Source organism: Herpailurus yagouaroundi, unplaced genomic scaffold (genome assembly GCF_014898765.1).
Source record: "Herpailurus yagouaroundi ecotype Mexico unplaced genomic scaffold, PumYag 190, whole genome shotgun sequence".
Lineage (NCBI taxonomy): Eukaryota > Metazoa > Chordata > Mammalia > Carnivora > Felidae > Herpailurus > Herpailurus yagouaroundi.
The window spans coordinates 31,841,387-31,861,956 of record NW_024412421.1 but is presented as its reverse complement, the minus strand read 5'-3'; the positions used below and the strand labels follow the sequence as shown (position 1 = coordinate 31,861,956).

The window sequence follows — 20,570 nt, the reverse complement described above, 5'->3', positions numbered from 1 at the left end:
TCAATGTACAAAAATCAGTTGCATTCTTATACACTAATAATGAAGCAACAGAAAGACAAATAAACTGATCCCATTCACAATTGCACCAAGAAGCATAAAATACCTAGGAATAAATCTAACCAAAGATGTAAAAGATCTGTATGCTGAAAACTGTAGAAAGCTTATGAAGGAAATTGAAGAAGATATAAAGAAATGGAAAAACATTCCATGCTCATGGATTGGAAGAATAAATATTGTCAAAATGTCAATACTACCTAAAGCTATCTACACATTCAATGCAATCCCAATTAAAATTGCACCAGCATTCTTCTTAAAGCTAGAACAAGCAATCCTAAAATTCATATGGAACCACAAAAGTCCCCGAATAGCCAAAGTAATTTTGAAGAAGACCAAAGCAGGAGGCATCAAAATCCCAGACTTTAGCCTCTACTACAAAACTGTAATCATCAAGACAGAATGGTATTGGCACAAAAACAGACACATAGACCAATGGAATAGAATAGAAACCCCAGAACTAGACCCACAAAAGTATGGCCAACTAATCTTTGACAAAGCAGGAAAGAATATCCAATGGAAAAAAGACAGTCTCTTTAACAAATGGTGCTGGGAGAACTGGACAGCAACATGCAGAAGGTTGAAACCAAATTTCTTCTTTTGATCTTACTGTTCCCTAGAGCTAATCTCCCATCCTGCTCCTTGCTTTTCCTACCAGTGTTCTCAAAACTCCATAGTTTCCCACTAACACCGTCTCCTCATTGTCCTTGCACTGGGGCTCCTTCTCATACCCTTTACTGAAACGATTCTTTTCAATCAGTACTTCCCAGGGCATTGAATCCAGAGATATCTTGTCATCTCTTACAGTCTCTCCTCCATATTGAATCTCATTTATAACTCTTTCTCTTGGAAACTTTCTCTTCCTTGGAACCCTACAGCATTGCAGGTCTACCTCCCACCTCCTATCCTGTAGATTTGGGTGGACTCCACTGCCCAGCTCCCTGTCCTAATCTCTATCTATACTTTTCTCTCATGGGTCATTTTAGCTTCCAGATCTTCATTTATCCCACCTATGTGGAAGGCTAACCTAGTTGTATCTCCAGTCATGAGTTCCTTCTTGGATTTTAACCTTCTTTCTCTCGGACATCTCTGCCTGGATACAACCTTGGCATCTCAAGTTTACCACGTCTCCAACAAAAGGCTTTATCTTTTCTTCAAAGTCAGCATCTTCCCCCTCAGTGTCTCAAAAGCCATTGTTTCTCTTAGTTGTAAGAATCATTCTCAGACCCTCGGAATTATTCTCTACATTCATTGGTTCATGAATTCATTCCTTGAGGCTGTTGTGAGCACCATGCTTTATGTATTGCTGCCTTCATGGAGTTCACAGTTCATCTGGCCAGAAAGATGGTCAAAAGGAACTACAAGAGGGCTTGGATGAAGATTAGGGGTGGGAAAGTCTCTTCTTCTCTACCTAGATCCAAGGAGCCAACAAGTCCTCTGAATCTTCCACCATAAAGTCCCTATAACTCACTGATTGTTCTCCAAACCCATGGCCTCTGCTGTAGACTCTTGGGTGGACTTCTGTCCTCTCTGCTACTTCTCTGAACTCTTACATGTCGTACTGCCTTGTGACATCCTGGTTTCTTTCTGTCTCCCCCACTACACTGGAAGTTTATTCAATGTAATGGATGTGTGCTGTTTGCCTCTGTATTCCCATTACCTGACACAGACTGCTCAGGAATTATTCATGAAATAATGAATGAATGGATTCTCATCCCCTTCCTACACGACCAAAAACATTGTAAAACTCAACAACACACAAGGTAAGTTTGAAGTAATAACCTAGAGGTAGCCAAGTGACAGCCCCAGGGCACAGCTGGGAATATTTGAACAATGACTGACTGACTCTAAGAGCAATGGGAAGGCATTTTGCATAGGGCACTAATGGCTTCTCAGTGGAGACATAATAGCTTTGCTACTAGAGAGAAGCCCTGGGGAAGTTCCTGGTTGTTCAGTTCTTAGGGTTCTCTGGAGCTGCCAAGGCGAGCCTCTCTGGGTGATAGAGTCCTCTTTTTATTGCTGAAAGACAGCTTTACTGCAGGACCCTGGGTCTGAATGTGGAAGCCAAAGATACTTGGGACAGCTTCGCATGTCTGAAATATTTGGCAGTCATGGCCCCTTTCCCTCAGGGGGCATACCTGTCACCCCTTGCCTTCACTGCTTGTGTCATCCCTTGAATTACAATAGGAATAGAATAGCCTGCATTTGAATTCTAGCACTGCTGCTGACTTATTTTATGGTATAGACCTTAGTTATGTGATCCCTCGAAAGCCTCGATTTCTTCATCTCTAAATGGGATTGGTAACAGTAATAGGATAGATAGTAACAGAAATTATCTCATCCATCCCTTGATTATGGTTGTTCTAGAATACGCATATTGAGCATGTTGTCAATATTCCTACTACTTTTTGAATACTTAAAACTTTTCATATTTAAAAAAAATGACCTTATCTGGTGCTTTTGAGAATTAAATGAAATTAGGCACAGAAATACTAGTCACGGTGCCTGGCATTAGGAGCCCCTAATAAAAGGTAGCTCTTAGTAGCCCAGTAGAATAATTACCCATGCCATCAAAGTCTTGCCGTGCTGATGTTACCTTATCTAGTTATTAGTTTGTTTGTTTGTTTTATGTCTTCCTCTGCTAGAATTAAGCTTCATGAGAGCAGAGACCTTGTCTGTCCTTACTGCCCATTGTATCTCAAGTGTGCCAATACCAGGAGGCACAGAGAACTCCCTTCACAGTCAACACAAACAGGCCAACACCATGACATATCATAGTGAAACTGGCAAAATACAAAGGTAAAGAGAGAATTCTGAAAGCAGCTAGGGACAAACAGGTCTTAACCTACAAGGGAGACACATGAGGGTAGTAACAGACCTGTCCACTGAAAGTTGTCAGGCAAGAAATAGTCTATGTACTGAATAGGAAAAATCTGCAGCCAAGAATCTCTTATCCAGCAAAGCTGTCATTCAGAATAGAAGGAGAGATAAGGGTTTTCCTAGACAAACAAAAAGTCAAGGAGTTCATGATCACTCAACCAGCCCTGCAGGAGATTCTAAGGGGGACTCTGTGAGTGGAACCCTGCAAGGGACCAGAGACATCACCACAAGCATGAGAAAGAATGAAACCTACAGAGAACACAATGACCCACCCTAAATCCATATCTTTCAATAATCACTCTGAATGTAAATGGACTAAATGCCCCTATCAAAAGACATAGGGTATCAGAATGGACAAAAAACCAAGATCCATCTATATGCTGTCTATAAGAGACTCATGTTAGACCTGAGAACCCCTGCAGATTGAAAGTGAGGGGATGGAGAACCATCTACCATGCTACTAGATGTCAAAAGAAAGCTGGAGCAGCCATACTTATATCAAATGAGATTTTAAACCAAAGACTATAACAAGAGATGAAGAAGGGCATTATATCATAATTAAGGGGTCTATCTATCAAGAAGAACTAACAGTTGTAAATGTTTATGCCCCAACTTGAAAGAACCCAAATATATAAATCAAGTGTATGCAATAGACAATCAACAAGCAGTTATTGAAGCGTGAACTGTGAAAACAAGCAGCTGTGTCTCCCTCCACAGCTCAGGTGGGTCACACACCCTTATCACTTTCAGCACCGCAATCCCCACCATGTCTCATACATGGATGGAGACTCAGAAGAACATGTGGCTGCCAAACATTTTGCCCAACGCAAGATCTTCATAACCCAATGCCCTCAAAGACTCTCTATCCAATAAAAAACTGAAAAGACATCTCATAGGAAGGGTCAAGGCTGAGAAAAATCAAGGGAGAAAATTCAAGAGGGCAAAGTGGTCATAGAGGGAGCTCTCAGATGAAGCCAGAGCTTAGCAGGGCAAGAACCCTAGGTAGACATGACACAGAACCAAGGGTCTCAATATAAGAGAAGCCCTACTCACCTGTAAGAAAAGCATCTGTAGGCAAAACCCCAGATTAGACAGGCCTGCAGGAGCCAGTTAACCACAAAAAGAGGACTAGCCAGTCAACAAATGGTCATAACACAAATGAACAAAGGAGTAGGGCACCATTGAACGAGGCCAGTGAGGTGGCATTCATGAATGGTACAGAAAGCAAAACTACCAAACTCTTATTTTGTTTGTCTCCTTACCAAGAGGATTATTAGACAGGACAAGATGAGGAAAAGGGAAAAGTCATTATATTCCATGAAGCATCTACTATGTGCCATGCAGCATATATATATATCATAATCTTATTTAATCCTGAGAAGAGGTACCAATCATGATTCATATTTTATAAATGAGGAAAATTTGCCACAGAGAAGTGAAGCAGCTTATTCAAGGGCCCAGATCCAGTGAATGGTCTAATACTCTCATTTAGATATTGTGCATCTTGGGGCACCTGGGTGGCTCAGTCGGTTAAGCGTCCGACTTCGGCTCAGGTCATCATCTCACAGTCCATGAGTTTGAGCCCTACATCAGGCTCTCTGATGACAGTGCAAAGCCCACTTTGGATCCTCTGTCTCTCACTGTGCCCCTCCCCTGCTCGTTCTCTCTCTCTCTCTTTCTCAAAAATAAATAAATGTTAAAAAAAGATATCGTGCATCTTAAGAGTGAAGCTTTGTATATGTATTTTTGTTGGGGGAAGGTGGAGGCATTGGGGGGAGGAAGTTGTGGGCAAATAGCTGACCATTGACTCCATTTAAGTTTGCAGTCAAACCTCCCTGGACCTCTGTCACACAAATTGCAGTTTTGAAACAGCATCCTCCATACAGAGAGCTGGTTTCCAGAGCCTAAACTTAGGGGGAACACTTCTCCACTTCCTATACTTCCTTCAATATGGAGAGATGTCTAGCAGTGTGATACTCCTGGCCTCTGTCTCCTGCTCTCTTCTCCCCTGCAGAGGTAGAGCAAATTATCTGCTGAGTTTGACAGAACGGGACAAGAATGTATCAGTCAATGCAAAGATCTCTTCTCTCTCTAGCCAAGGAGGCAAAAGGACAATGCAGAGCAATTCGCAAACTCACCACTTCAGAACAATCAGGACTGAGAAGTAGAGGAGAGAACTCCAGAGGCTAGAGTGTCACATGGAAACATTCCACTCTTCCTCATGACCTTCTGGCTGGCAAAATCTATAATATTGAGCTCTGCTGGCAAAGCTGTCTAATCCACATCCTACCCTGTGGGCGAGGTTTAAGACTTTTCATCTCTGCCTAGAGTGGGCATGGAGCATCACACATCCAAGACACTTTTCCAATGCTTTTTTTTTTCAGGAATAGAGCCAATGTCTCCATCTCTACCTGCCTTGCTCCTCTAGCCCAATCATTTCAGAATTCAGCTGGGAAAAGGGGTTGTTACCGACCGACCCTGCTAAACAAAGCAATAACATCTGATGAAGAACCTTATTCTGATTTCACTTCACCTCATTAGCTCCCATCTGGTTTGTTGCCCAGAGACCAAGATGGTACATGATGTGAAGTCTGAGTCAACATCTCAAAGGAATGTCAACAAACTGGAAGTGGTCCAGAGAAAGCTGAGGAGAATAATGAAAGTTCTGGAAACCCAGTCATGGGAGGAATGGTAAAAGGAATGAGATTTAGTTCAAAGCAGATTTGGCTATGATATGATACAGTATCCACATTTTTCAAGAGCTATCATGCAAAAGAGTGTTTTAATTAGATTGCATGACTTCCAAGGACAGAACTAAGTGCATTGATGGATGTTTCAAGGAGGCATATTTTGGCTCATTAGAAGGAAGATATTTATAACTATTAGCATTGTATAAGAGTGGAATGGTTTTCCTGAAAATGTAGTGGGCTTTCCATCACTGAGACTATTCAAATAACCTCACTGGATGAAAGGGATGATCCTGAAAAGAGCACTGGGAGATGATTGGTTGTGTAAACCTCACAGTGGCAGAGCAGGAGGTTTTTCCCCCTTCCCCCCTCTCCCCCCGCCTCCCCAGAATCACAACTGACCTGTAATGAGTGGAGTGGGGTACGGGAGACCCCTTGCATGTGACCAAACCCTGCCTGGGCAACAGGATGCGGTGGAACCCTACCCACTACACTGTTGTCCTATAACGATGTCCCCCTAAGATGACTTACTGGTTTACTATCTGTGTGTGGACACACGCTTCCTGTGGCTCATTCTACAACTTCTCTCAAACTGTAAGTGCAAAAAGGTGTGGGTGTTGGAAGGGAGGATTCTAAGGAAGTGAATTCCTATCTCATATTCCAGGGCCTGTTGCAATCATGCGCACTCTCTTTCTTCTCTTTCCAGAGTTGGGGGGCTCTTTTAGCAACCTTATCCTCTGACTATCTGATCAGCACCCTGAGGCTGCCCTGTTTGGCTCAGTGCGAATCACCACCTACAAATGGTCCTTTATGTGTGTTGTTTCATTCCATCCTGGCAATAATCCCAGTGAGATCAGTCTTATGATTAGTTCTGTTTTACAGATAAGGAAACTGAAGTTCAGAGAGGTCAACTCACTTACCTTAGTTCAGAAAGCTAGTTAGTGGCAAGGTATGAGTTGATAGCCAGATCAGTCACGGTCTCGAGTGTATAGTCTTAACCACTGCACCCTACTTCCCACCCCAAATGACAGTGACCAGACCTGTAGGTGCCCATATGTTATGGCTCTGTTTTAAGAAAGAAACATAAGTTTGGTTTTGTTTCTAATCACTTTCTTCATGATGCTCAGGTTTGCTTTGACTCTGTAGGCCTCAGGACTTTAGTAGACATAAGTCTTTAGAATAGAATTCAATGAAACCCAGTCCTTTTCCAGTGTTTCAACTGACCTATCAGAGCCTCTGACCCATAAAAGTAGAATTTGGGTTCTTTCTATTCAGTCTAAGACAATGTTGGGCACTGACTCAAATTAACATGCCTCTGGCCCAGGACCTTGAGTCCTTTGCACACAAAGGGAATTCAACACAAGGTTCCTAATGGCTTCTCTTCTTGAATTTTAGAATTGTTTTCCAGTGGATACCTATCTTTCCAATGTTCTGTTTATGGCACAAAGTCAATGGGAATTGGGGTTTCTGAGCACAGAAGAAGAATCTCATGATGTGAGGGAGTCAGGGAGCACCAGAGTATTGCATGTAGTGAATCCTGTGTTAAAGAGAAGATGCCACTTTGTGACGATGATGGTGGCTGGGATGAAAGTCCCAGGGGTCCCTGGATCATTCAACCTGGACATGTTCCCCCACTCCACTCCATCATTGCTCCCTGCTTACTTTGCTCCCATCTTGTCTTCTTTGGGAACTGGATTTACTGATTTCTTTCATTCCAGGTCCTCTGCTTATCTCTGTCGGGCTCAGTGTAACAGAACTATCTGAACCATCTACCCATTAACCTGATGCCTCTGGCCTTGCCTCAGAAATTTTTCCCACACCATGTCCTCACACATACATATGGACACCCTATGATCTAATCTAATTCCTGACTCTGAGAGCCTAGCATCAAACCCCTAAGTCAAGAAGTTGGATGATGGGGCAAAGGAATGCCACCTACAAAGTGTTCATCTTTAGGAGCATAAACAGAGGATTCCGAAATCTGCAGAGTAATTAAGATCTAGATACTGACATAAACAAATGGACAAGGCAGCTATGGCCTTGAGGGTGTAGACAAAGATAATCTTTGATCATTTTTTTCAGATAAGAACTTGTTTGTACCTGGAATCCTCTGAAAACCTCAGGTTTTACCTCCCTGGCAACTCTTGACCTATCTTAAATGTACTTTTTTTTTTTTTTTTTTTTTTTTGTACAGTGCTTGGATAGCTTACAACTTTTAGAATCGCTAATAGGTATCCAGAACTTGCCTTGGAACTTGGGGAGTAGAGAGGTAGCATATGATATCCTCCATTGTCAAGAACCTTTGCACACAAGAAATTTGGACTTTATAGAGAAATAGACGGATTTTAACAGGGAAGCATGGACTGGTTAGCTTTGTATTCTAGAAAGGCATGATTCTGGCTGCAGGATGAGGATAGAGAAAAGAGGGGCAGAGATAACAACAGAGATGCTGTTTAAGAGCCCACTTGAGAAGCTTTGAACACAGGGAGAGGCAGTAGAATGGTAAGGAAGGGAGAAATTCAAAGGCAGTGAAAGGTCACTGAGTGATGAAGAAAAGACTCATTGGATGAGGTGATGCAAGAAAAGAAAGAGTCAAGGAGACTCAGTTATGAGTCCGATTTCTGATTTGGGTGGATTGATGGGAAGATTCAAAGGTGGCTGTGACTTCTCTGACTTGGGCAGATGGGTGGGTGGTGATTGCACCATCAACAGATTAGGGAGTTCTGGGCTGATGGCAGGATTTCAGGGATAGTTTGCGAGTGCAGTTGGGGACAGGTGGGCTCTTGGACACCCAGGAGGAGATACTGAGGAAGGAGTGGGTATGAGCTGCAGAGTGCAGGAACCAAGACTGGGAAGGACACAGAGACTGATCATTGCCCGAATACAGGTGGCACGGGAGCCATTCATGGAGACTGCTGGAAAGTGTGAGGTGTAAAGGGATCCTAATGGGGAATGGAGGGAATCTGGGAATCTGGGACAGCTGGCATCTAGGGACTAAACCAAGGAAGACAGATTTACGAAGAAATCATCAATAAGGGGGAAAAAAGCACCTATAGAAATGGGAAGGAGGTAGGACAGACCGAGTCGGCGGGAAGGCAGGAACCAGAGAAGTTAGGAAGGGGAAAAGGATTAGAGGAGAACACATTCTCGTGACTGGGACACAGGGACCCTGGGGAGAGCAGTTTCAAGAGCCCAGTCAGGGCCAGAGGATGTTCTGTCTGTGCCACATCCTAGCTAAACAGGAGCAGGCTCTGAACTAAGTCATCACAAAGCCCTGTCCGGAGCAAACCATTAAGTCACTGCTGAACAATGGGTCCTCCAGAGCTCAGCCATGTCACTCTGTCCTTTCTACACAGGTGACCCTAGCAAAAAGAAGTGCCTAAGCAAGAGGGCAGATTGGGACAATGCCATTGTATCTGGCCAATGACCACAAAAGGGGGAGTGCATTACACCAGATTGGTTTGTTCACTGATGGCTCATTCACTGGTTGACATTGTATTGGTTCTAGCAATGTGCTCAGAGACTGAAAAGAAGGACATGGTCATAAGAGACACCTGGTTCCTGCCTTCAAACAGCTTACAGTACATTGGGGGGTGGGGGGCGCAGACTTTCATTCCATCAATCAAAACAAGCCATCTAGAATGCCTAACAAGGGGCCCCTGGGTGGCTCAGTGGGTTAAGCGTCCAACTCAGGCTCAGTTCATGATCTCACGGTTCACAGGTTCAAGCCCCACGTCGGGCTACGTACTGACATCCCTGAGCCTGGAGCCCGCCGTGGATTCTGTCACTCAAAAATAAATGAAACATTAAAATACTTTTTAATTAAAAAAATATTTTTTAGTTTAGAATGTCAATAAAATCACCATTCCAACTTTTACAACATTACCTGAGTTAGCAATGCCTTTTTATGCTTCTCTGTACAGGGCTCATAAGGTTTAAACTGAATGATAAAACTGGATGTGTGCTCGTTTTAAAAAATTCGGTAGACTGGCTAGATTATAGGCTCACTGCTGACTGCACTGACTCCTTACTATATACCTCAGGGACCTCTTCCCTTGCAGCATTAACCATAGCTGTATGGCTCATGTTCCCCAGTCTCCTTCTCTAACCCCAACCAAGGACTAGTTTTTCATTTCCAACTGCCAGTGGCTTTTCACCTGCACTGCCCCCTCACTGCCCTCAAAATCAAAGCTGAAGTCAAATTCACCATGTGGCATCTCTCAAATCATCACCCTTTTCAAACATCCCTCTCCCTCTCCATGGTACCTTCATTGTATCTTCTGTCCTCGGCATCTCTTGCGTCCACACTCAACGGCCAAGTTCCGCATCAAGCAGAATCTTGTGCGCAAAATGCATCTGCAACATTTACTTGCTGATTGAATGAACACATTTTATACCCAGGACACCATGGCTAGTTAATAACACTGGTCATGATAGTGGTTAAGAGCATGGTTTTTGGTTCAGGTGCGTCTGATCTGGTTTTAGCCTACCTCTGCTACTTAGTGTCATGGTGACTTTGGACACATAGTGTCCTTATTTGCAAGATGTAAGTTATTTGGGTTGTGAGAATCAAATATAAAATATGAAGCTCTGAGCACAGAGATGCCATTTTTTAATCCCATGTTCCACTGTCAATGTTTATCCATTTTAGTAATCTAATGTTAAATTCAAAGAAGCCCAAAGTCCAAGGGGATACTGAGTGTATTCCATTTTAGAACCTTAATTGGACTATTTAGTAAGTCCCAGAAGGGGTCACTACCCACCTAGGACCCTTTGTTTGGAGCATAAAATAAGGACCTCTACATAAAACAGATCCTTCTTCCAGCCCTTCATTCCATCCCCATTGTGCGCTGTTTTGAAAATTCCAATTCAAAATTATCCAACTCAACAAGTTTTAACAAGTGCTAGTTGTGTTCTATAGTAACGGCTTAACCAACTGGCCTGGAAAACCTTCCTATTTTCCCTCTGGAAAGCTACTTTTTAATCCCTAATGAGGTCCGTCTGTTGTCAAGCTTTCCCCAGCCTCCTGACACAGGAGCTGCGCCCACCCCTGGGCTCCAGGCACTCGGGAATCCTCCCAGAGACACTTCCCTGCCCCATTGCACAGCCAAGGTTAGGTATGGCCACATCTCTCCCATCAGACTGCCAAGCCCTCTGGGTGTGTTCCCTGCACACAGTAGATACCGAATGGAGGTAGGTGGGTGAGACTGGAGGGGCCAGGATGAAAGGCCTGAGGGCAGAAAACCAAAGTTACCTTTGCATTTCTACCAAGTTCAAAGAGTAGGCTGAGAAGGATAAGGCACCACCTCACAGGAGGAGTAGGAGGAGGAATCCAGGGAATGTGAGTCAAAAGTCAAGGGAAACTGAGAACTTTGATCCCATCACTTGGCAACATAACAATTGTGTGGTCTTTATTTTTCTTCCTCCATTGCTTCTGGACAATATACAACACATAGTGAACACTCAGTTCACGTTGTTGAATAAACAAATGAATGTTTCTTCTCTCCATTTCATTGTCGCCTTTTCCTTCTTTCGTTTTGTTGTCTCTTTGTTCTACCTAACCCCACACTTAAACCTTTCCCCTCACCACCTGATACACAAAATCACCTCCCCCCTCCCTCCGTCTTTTTTCTCCTCCCCCTTTCCTTCTTCCTCTCTCTCCTCCACTAATGCCATCTAGAAGTGTGTGTGTGTGTGTGTGTGTGTGTGTGTGTGTGTGTGTGTCTATCTACGGTCATTTCCAGTCTACAGAGGAGAAAACAGAAGTTCAAAAGCCCAAAGATGGATACCAACGGTCACACAGCTGCTAAGAAGTATGTAACAGGTAATGTCACACTACTCTAGATCCCTTGGCCATTTTTGTTAGCTCTAATCCATGGATCACTTCACTGTCAGCAGGCAACATGTTGCCCCCAGATACCAGAGCTCACTTTGCCTGTGGGTGGCCCCGGAAAGCCACCAGTGGTGGGAATTTAAGCCTCCCCTCCTCCCCACCTCGGAGGCGGGGGGGGGGGGGGGGAGGTGACAGAACATAAAAAAAAACTGACAGGTGTGAGGGCATTGGGACTACAGTTCCCTGGCCCCCAGTGGGGACAGCCTGGCTTCTTCCGCTTCCCCATCCGTTTTCCATACCCCAGGACCAATGTTCCTTGGAAACGCTCCCAATAAATCCCTTTCACATAGATCCTCATCTCAAGCCCCGTTTCTGGAGAACACAGCCTAAGGCAAGCTAAATGCTGGATACGAATCCAAACCCATCGGACTTCAACATTGTCCCCACTATATTGTGCCTGAGATGCTGTTACAGTCATTAGGGGCCCGCTCCTCACGAATTTCACCGCCATTTAAAAAATTGAATGGCCACTGCGGCTTCAGATGCCTTGAAGACAAACACGACATTTCAAAAGCTCTGTGCTTGCTTATTTCTTCTTACTATAATTATATGTCTCTGAAACAAAAGATGTTTGAATGTCTTAGCAAAATGAAATGAGGGACTCAAAGAAAAAAGTTACTTATTTGAACTTCCCCTTGTAATCTTCCTATCTCTGGGTCCATAATATCCTAAAATAGACTTCATCCTTTTAACGTGCTCTCTTCTTAAAATGTTTTTGTTATATGAGGAATATAACTGCATTGGAGGAATTCTAGGGGGAAAACAAATCCAAGTGCTCAAATCCAGCCATTCACAATTTCCTTCCAGTGTTTTCCTACCCCTGTGCCGTGGGTACAGATTTATTCAAACACCTGGATCCCCTGGGTCTCGCGTTAACCTGGTTTTCCATTCTGTGACACAGTCCTGTGGTTTTCATCTTTTTTTTAAATTTTTTTTTTAAAGTTTATTCATTTTTGAGAGAGACAGACAGACAGAGTATGAGCAGGGGAGGGGTAGAGAGAGAGGGAGACACAGAATCTGAAGTAGGCTCCAGGCTCCGAGCTGTCAGCACAGAGCGTGACGCGGGGCTCAAACTCACAAACTGTGAGATCGTGACCTGAGCTGAAGTCGGACGCTCAATGACTGTGCCATCCGGGCGCCCCATCATCTTTAATGCTCGTCCATTGTAACACCCGGAGGATGGACCGTAACCTGTCACCATTCTTATTACTGTCCTTGATATTTCATGATTGTAAACTTTGTGAATATGCCGTTTTGTTTGGCGCCTACCCTTTTATATTATTCCGATTAAATATTTCCGATTATTTCTTCAAGAGAAGTTTCTAAATCTTGAATTATCAGATAAAGAAATAAAATGTGTGGCTTTTGATACACACTGCCACATTCCTTCCTCCCCCTCCCCACCACACTAAAATGTGCATCGATATGTAACATAAGCCAACCCGAAACAAAGATTCTTTCAAGTCATGGTGACTTATTTGTTACTGAGCTGTGGTCTTACTAGACGAATTCATTTTACATTTCTCCACTTAGTACAAAGGTCTTGAAACCTCTCGAATTATACTGAATCTATGGCATTCCTCATGAGAAGGACAAAGAATTCTTAAGGGGACATTTCAGTCACCCTTAAATGGACATAGCTCCATTCTTAATTCTAAGCTTTCTAATTGCTAAGCATTTCACGGAGAGATTAGTCACTGGGCTTGAGTTCCTAATTGAATCAGTCATTTTACATGCAATGAAACACAAGTCAGGACATTTCAATGGCTGATGTAGGCTAACTGACTTGGATGTGTATCTTGTACATTTCTGTATGCCTACATCTTCGAAAGCAGAGGAACATTGATAAGATAAATAAGCAAGAGAAAATTCCTGTTTTCTCAGTCACCTTGAAGTTTGCCAGAGTCCCTAAGGTTTAGTATTTTTATTTATCGGCCTGAGGAGTCCTGCTTCCTGAAATGGATTTTCCAGGAATATTTAGACTTCCAAGAGATCATGTCCCATTAGCATCAAACACAGCATCACTGTTGTTATTATTATTATTTTTTAACATGCTTAATGGTTCTTTCTTCTTTCACACAACTGGGAAAGTACACTAAATACAAACCTGGAATTATTCTGAAGACCATGGGTACTTGTCACTACACACAGAACAGAGACTTTTAGACTAAGATAACAGCTGTTCACCCAGCCAACCCTGAAAATTCAAGTGAAAGAGTGGGAAACCTATCCAGTCTTCTAGAGGCATGATTCCAGGGGATAGTAGACATTCATGTGGATAAACGTCCCATTGACCAACTGTATTTTCTACCTTCAATCTGTTTGGGGGTTTTGTTTGTTTTGTTTGTTTGTTTCCACTGAAGAAGCTTGTTTTCCATAGCACTCCAAAATTGCAACACGTGCCAATTTACATCTTATTTTAAGAGAGAATTTCACTACTGGGTTCATGTAAAAGGCAAAATGGACCATTTTGAGTCCATTTCTCAGTAAATTGAGAAGGTCGCGGATTGGCTTTCATGCACACCCCAAATTTGCCTTCATCCCAGCGGGTCACAGCCTCAAGGTGATAAACTCCCCGTAAGGGATTCCACAGCGGACGCCTCACCTTGGCAGGACTTTCTGGGTCAGGATATCGGTGGGTAATCCTAATTAAAGCCCCATCCGAGCTCTAACTTCACAACCAAACAAACCAGTTTTACAGCACAGAGGAATCTAATTTGGCCTCACACTTGCAGTGGAAAAAGAAACACAAAAGAAAAAAAAAAAAAAAAGCTGGCAGCTGAACTAACAAGCTACTGCCTTCTGGACACACTGCCAACTTGATCCAATTAAGAAACATTAGCCATCTAATGACAGATTTGAAGACAAAAGGCTCAGATGAGACACGAGTTTCTTGACAGCAGCCAGGCAAACCGCAAAATTTCAACCTAGGTAAGAGTCCCTTCGACATTTAAAAAACATACAACAAAGAGCAAGGAGAGGCTGACATTGCAAGTTTCTTGCACATTCTAAGGAATAAGAGCCCGAGCCTAGAACACAGCCAAATATTAATCTGAGAGTAACGTTCCGTTTCAGCCTAAAGAAACCTATGGAACTTTCCTGTGTACAACGAAACACACAAAACACCGCTGGTCTGCGGATGCCTATTTAGCCTGGGAAATGAGCGAAATCACAGCTTAGGCGCATGTCACTTTCCCACATGTCACTTTCCCGGTCCGTCTTAACCACCGGCCCCTTCAAGAGCATCTCGTGAAAAAAGCAAACCAAAACACTGTAGTGAAAGACACTTGGGGATGCCCTTTCATTTACTCCATGCCAAGTATTTTATCTGGAAACCTACTTTGAAAAAGTGACGCTGAGGCGAGGCAAATGCCAGATCCTGCCCTGAGTGAGAGTTGCAGTGCCGTCCACTTACCTGTGATCAGCACCGCCTTTTGATCCACAGGTAAAAACTCGTGGCCAGATAAGCAAGCACACATGAGGAAACAGGACAGGGGGAAGAGGACCCAGCCCCAGAAGAGGGACAGGCTGAGCAGGTAAGCCCCTGCCCAGAGGCCCGCCAGGCAGACCACCTTCCTCCCCACCTGCCCCGGGCTCTTCTTGAGTTTGTAAAGAACTATTCCTCCCAGCGCTGCGGGGACAGCCAGGCAGAGCCATGCTGTCTCAGAGAAGGTGTTCATTCTCAGAAACGCCCTGCACCTTTGTCTGCTCAGGACCAGCGAGACGAGTGGGCAAAGGCTGGCTGGAGGCAGCCTGGGATATATGGACAGAGAGGCAAGGAGGGAGGGGGAGAAAGGAACCCCGGCACGCTTCGGATGAGCACGGATTAAGCACACTCACGCAGGCATGTATTTCCTGGTGGGTCATTGAAACCGGGGAGCCGATCCCTATAAATACCAGACCTCTTCCCATTCAGCAGCTCCCCCAACGCCACCTGACACATGGAAACAACACATGACACGTAGACGTACTCACCCACAACACACACACGTATTTTTCTTTTCTGTGACCTCTGGAGAGATAACCAGGTGGATAATAATTGACAGAATTCAATCCAAACAGTGACTAACAAGACCTTTAGTTCACAGAAAAACTCTTCGCCGGCAGGAGCCAGTGGTGCAACTGTCAAATTCTTTTTCTGACTCGGGCGTGTGTGTGTGTGTGTGTGTGTGTGTGTGTGTGAACGCAGGCAACCAGAGAGGTCTGGAAGATCTGGAAGGGGAAGGCTGTCCTGAGTTGGCATTCCTGCCATCCATCTCCCATCTCCGACAGGCTGAAGTGTTGAATGGAGAGGAATATAAAATCCAGAGGAAGAGATTCTTGGCCGATGTGCTGGTCTTGCCAGAGGGGAGGCATGCCAGGCAGAGATAAGAGCAAGGCTAATACAACCACCACGGTCACTATCTATTAGTATTTATTTGTGCCAGGGGCCACGTTCCTTCGCCTACTTATCCATTCATTCTTCACTGAGATCCTTTCCTCTGCCGAGCTCTGCTCTAGGCATTGGGACTAGGCAGTCGGTACCCTCAGTCTCTTGGAATGTAATCTCCTTGCGAGGTAGGTTCTGGTTTTGTAGTGGTTTTACAAGAGAGGACACTGAGGCATAGAAGGTCAAGAGACTTGCTCAAGATCACAAAGTGGGGGCATCAGGCAGCCTTGTTCCAGCGGCTCTGAGCCCCTCTACTGCCTGCTTTAGGCACAATATAAAAGGCAATCAGTATATTATGTACTGGTCCCTCCCTGTTTTAGCCTTGTTTGAACCTCATAAAAACACTTCAGGGTGGGTATTACCATCCTCATTTGCAAAGAGATACTTTCCTTTTATAAGGGCAATGGTACCTGACCGCACCATGACTCACTGGCTCAAGAGCCAGCTCTCTGGAACCCTGACACCCTACCAACCACCAGTAACGATGCCAACAGCCCCAGAGGGTGCCACCACTGGGTTGGGCTTGGGGCGTGTCTTCTGTGTGCTCGACACCTGGCTGGGAGGCCAGAATGCTGATAAAGACTGGGTGTTGGCATATCCGGAGGGATAAGAAAATATCTCACTTGGGGGGTCAGATTACCTGTTTTCAAATCTCACCTGAGCCCTGGCACTTAATACGTAGAGTCGGGTGGGTGACTCCACCCCGATAGACCCCTTCTCAGCTGTAAAATAGTAAAAATACCGAGGTAAAGGCACTTAGCTCATCCTGCCTGGCACACCAGAAGGAACCCCAGAAATGCTGGCGATTCGTGCTTTTTATCAAGAAAGGAAGAACTTCAGGAGTAGGATAAAGTGCCCAGGGGAATATACACTCGTCCCCAACTATGGCTGAATATAGCATGTGCTGAGGGGCCAGGAGGAGGACAAGGACTCCAGTCACGGGTGACGTGGGGGAGGCAGGAGGAGTCTATCTTGTATGGAGGTAGAGAGAATTTGGGACAGGGAGTTGGGGAAATTGTCTCTGATCTCAGATGAGCCTTGCTCATCTGCCCTCAGCCCGCCCAGTTGCGAAGGCAGCGCTCCTGGGCTCAGAGCTATCTCCAGGCACAAGGGGACCAGGTGGGAAGCAATGACTTGTGGACCTTATCGTATAGTGGAACTGGGTGGGGTGGTGACAAAGCCCTTACAGGGGTCTTATGTGGGGCAACGGCACCTCCTGTCTGCCCTCCCAGCCACACAGACACCTGAGGTGGGGAGACGTTGCTGGCTCCAGGCCAGGAAGCAGTGGGGTGAGGATCTGAATTCCTTGGCTGGACCTGAGATCTCCTTCTTTCCACACACCCAGCTCCCTTCCATCAGCCATGTGCACATCCCAGGTGCGGGCACCTCCCCGGGCCTCGTGGCCTCACCAGCCCAGGAGGATTCAGTCAGGATAGCTGTGATGTCAGATAGCTTTCTAGGTGAGGGTGAAGGATTGGTTTTGGCTCTTGGCTGGGGCCCTTGGCTCTTTCTCAATGGCCCCCACACTGGGGCTGGGACTGAGCACCCTGGTGGGTTTCCAGGTATGTGCCCGCCCACCAGAGATGAAACAAATCTTCTCTGGGTAGCAGCCCCCAAGGCTTCTCAGCTGCTCAGTCCTGGGGCTCCGTAGGGGCAGGCCAAAGCTGCCATGACGTGGAACTCTAGGTAAGGATGTTCCTTGCCCTCCGACAGGGCAGGGGGTACACATATTAGGAGGGTGAGTTGTAAAGCCTCATGGAACTGAGTTCACATCCTGACTCAGTTACTTCCTAGCCTTTCCATGAGGCTCTGTTTCCTCTTCTAAAGAAAGGGAACCCAGCCCCAGGGTTGTTTTTAAAAGTGAACAACATGAATCTTGCATTGCACGTGGCACTAATAGCCACTCTTCTCTTTGTTGGGCGCACTCGCAGCCTCTTAGCCCTTTACACCTGGGCAGGAGGAGAGGTTCCTGCCAGCCTTCTCCTCACTCATTTATTTCTCCATCCAGTTCGCCACACAACACGTCCCCTTGCCATCCATCTGACACGTGCTTAAATGTCACTTCTCACCTCCCAGCCTGAGTATCTTCCATCACCACCATATTCACCCCTTACCTGCAGTTAGCTCCATTCATAATTCTGAACCCAGATTGTTTATTTTTAAAATTGTTCTGTCTCAGGGGCGCCTGGGTGTCTCACTCGGCTAAGCGTCCGACTTCAGCTCAGGTCATGATCTCACGGTCCATGAGTTCGAGCCCCGCGTCAGGCTCTGTGCTGACAGCTCAGAGCCTGGAGCCTGTTTCAGATTCTGTGTCTCCCGCTCTTTGCCCCTCCCTCGCTCACACTTCTCTCTCTCTCTCTCTCTCTCTCTCTCTCTCTCTCTCTCTCTCCCTTTCTGTCTCTCAAAAATAAATAAACGTTAAAAAAAATTTTTTTTAATTGTTCTGTCTCCCCCGATAGACCATGAATGAACTTCATGAGGGCATGAACCTCCTCTGGTTTTTGGGTTTTATTCTCTGTGCACTAAATGCCTAGCCTAGTGCCTGTCCCTTTGCATGTACTTTATTTACATTCATTGAAAGAATAAGGAAAGAGCAAAGCTCTACAGAGTGCCTTCTGGGTGGCACATTCTGTACCGGCCATGGAGGAGTTCAGCAGTGAGTAATATGGATCCAGTTCCTGACCTTGGCATATAGCTGCTGCAGAAGCCGTGACTAGTGGGGCTGGATGGTGGGGGGAAAGGAAGGATTTTAGCCAACTGGTAACACAGAGGACCACAGGGTCCTAGTCCAACAGAGGGCTGTTCTGCCTCTGAATGAGGACTTCCTCCATCTGGCTGAGCTGATTTGTATCTCCTTTTTGTCCCCCTCATTTTGTTTTAGAGCTGTCCTTGAGGCCATCCTTGCTTGGAAGTGTCCCACCCTCTCTATTTTTTTTTTTTTTTTTTTTTTTTTTGCAAGTTTATCCTTAGCTTTCCTAGGGGAAGGAGGCATTTGGATCAAGTTATGTTCTTGCTGGGGCCCCTGGGTGGCTCAGTCGGTTAAGCGTCCAACTTCAGCTCAGGTCATGATCTCACAGTGCGTGGGTTCAAGCCCCACATGGGGGTCTATGCTGACAGCTCAGAGCCTGGAGCCTGCTTCCTATTCTGTGTCTCCTTCTCTCTCTGCCCCTCCCCTGCTCATGCTGTCTCTGTCTCTCAAAAATAAATAAATATTAAAAAAAATTTTTTTAAGTTATATTCTTGCTAATGATGCCAACAGGTCAATGTGCTGCTTCCTTCTACTGACAGAGGTGCCTTTTGGAAGGCACCTTCTGAAGACAAGATATCTTACCCAAAAGAGAGGATTTCCCACCCTGGGCCAAAGCAAACAAACAAACAGAAACATTGCTGAGAATCCTAAAATGAACACTTTCTTAGAATCCATGGTTCTTGAGTATAGAAGGGAATGTGAAGAAGTAACTTCCCATTGGACTCTGTAACATCTCCACTAAGTGGTCATCTTGTCCACTGTCAGCACACCTCTGATGACGGGCACAGCAAAGCCTTTGAAGTCTGACTATCCAGTTCTCCTCAGGGCACCCATGTGGTTCAGTCGGTTAAGTGTCTGACTCTGGATTTCGGCTCAGGTCATGGTCTCTCAGTTCGTGGGTTCGAGCCCTGCATGGGGCTCTGTGCTGACAAGTGTGGAGGCTGCTTGGGATTCTCTCTCTCCCTCTCTCTGACCCACCCCCACTCATGTTGTCCCTTTCTCAAAATAAACAAATACACTTAAATAGAAAAAAAAAAAGAAAGTTCTCCTCTAGACCGAGCTTGACTGTGGTACTTGTCCTTTCTTTGTCATTCGGAGTCACATAGACCACATCTAGTTCCTGCTTCTTTCAACTATTTGAAGATTGCTTTCTTCCTTCTCCAAGTTGATAGCCTTCATTTCTCTTAACTGCACCTTATACACAGCAGAATATGGTGCAACGTGCCTGAGGCAGCCACATTGTTCAGAGTTCAAACATTTAAAAAATCATGTTGTTGCAATAGCTGAAGAACATGTCGTTTTGGTGAATGTAACCGGGGTGGTCTTGCTGGTAACCCAAGTTTTGTTGTGATTCTTACACTTTTAGATGATAAGTAATGTTCTAAGTGTGGATTTGGAATTGTACAAATATATATCTCATTCTCCGTCTCATACTGTCAGAGGGTAAAACACCAGGAGAAGACAACCCGAAGTTGGGACTAGATCAAGTTGTTCTGTTATTGACATGTGTGGGGAGAAGACGTCTAAACTGCACAGTTATCATTAATTCCAAATAGGTCTATATCTTATTTATTTTATAGGATTACAGGGCACCTAAGTTCTTCTAATTTCTGTAGATGGATGTTTTTTTAAACCATTGTTCTTTCTAAACTATATGCTATACTATATATACATATTTTTTTAATGTTTATTTTTTTGAGAGAGAGAGAAAGAGAGAGAGAGATGGGGGCGGGGGGAAAGAAGATCCAAAGCAGGCTCTGTGCTGACATCAGAGAGCTCGATGCAGGGCTCAAACTCACAAACCATGAGATCGTGACCCACGCTAAAGTCAGACACTTAACCAACTGAGCCAAGCAGGCACCCCAGGCTATGCTATAT

At 44.9% G+C, this 20,570-nt stretch overlaps 2 protein-coding genes across 2 annotated transcripts in view; one reads left to right on the top strand and one right to left on the bottom strand.

Annotated features, from left to right (window-relative positions):
- HSD17B2 (hydroxysteroid 17-beta dehydrogenase 2) overlaps positions 1–15,335 on the bottom strand; it is a 92,756-nt gene extending 77,421 nt beyond the window's left edge. The window contains exon 1 of the mRNA XM_040443214.1: positions 14,930–15,335. Coding sequence (XP_040299148.1) covers positions 14,930–15,194 — 265 coding nt within the window. The 5' untranslated portion in view covers positions 15,195–15,335. The remainder of the gene's footprint in view (positions 1–14,929) is intronic.
- The window catches only part of SDR42E1 (short chain dehydrogenase/reductase family 42E, member 1), a 63,120-nt gene that overhangs the window by 15,762 nt on the left and 26,788 nt on the right, over positions 1–20,570 (top strand). The window lies entirely within an intron of this gene.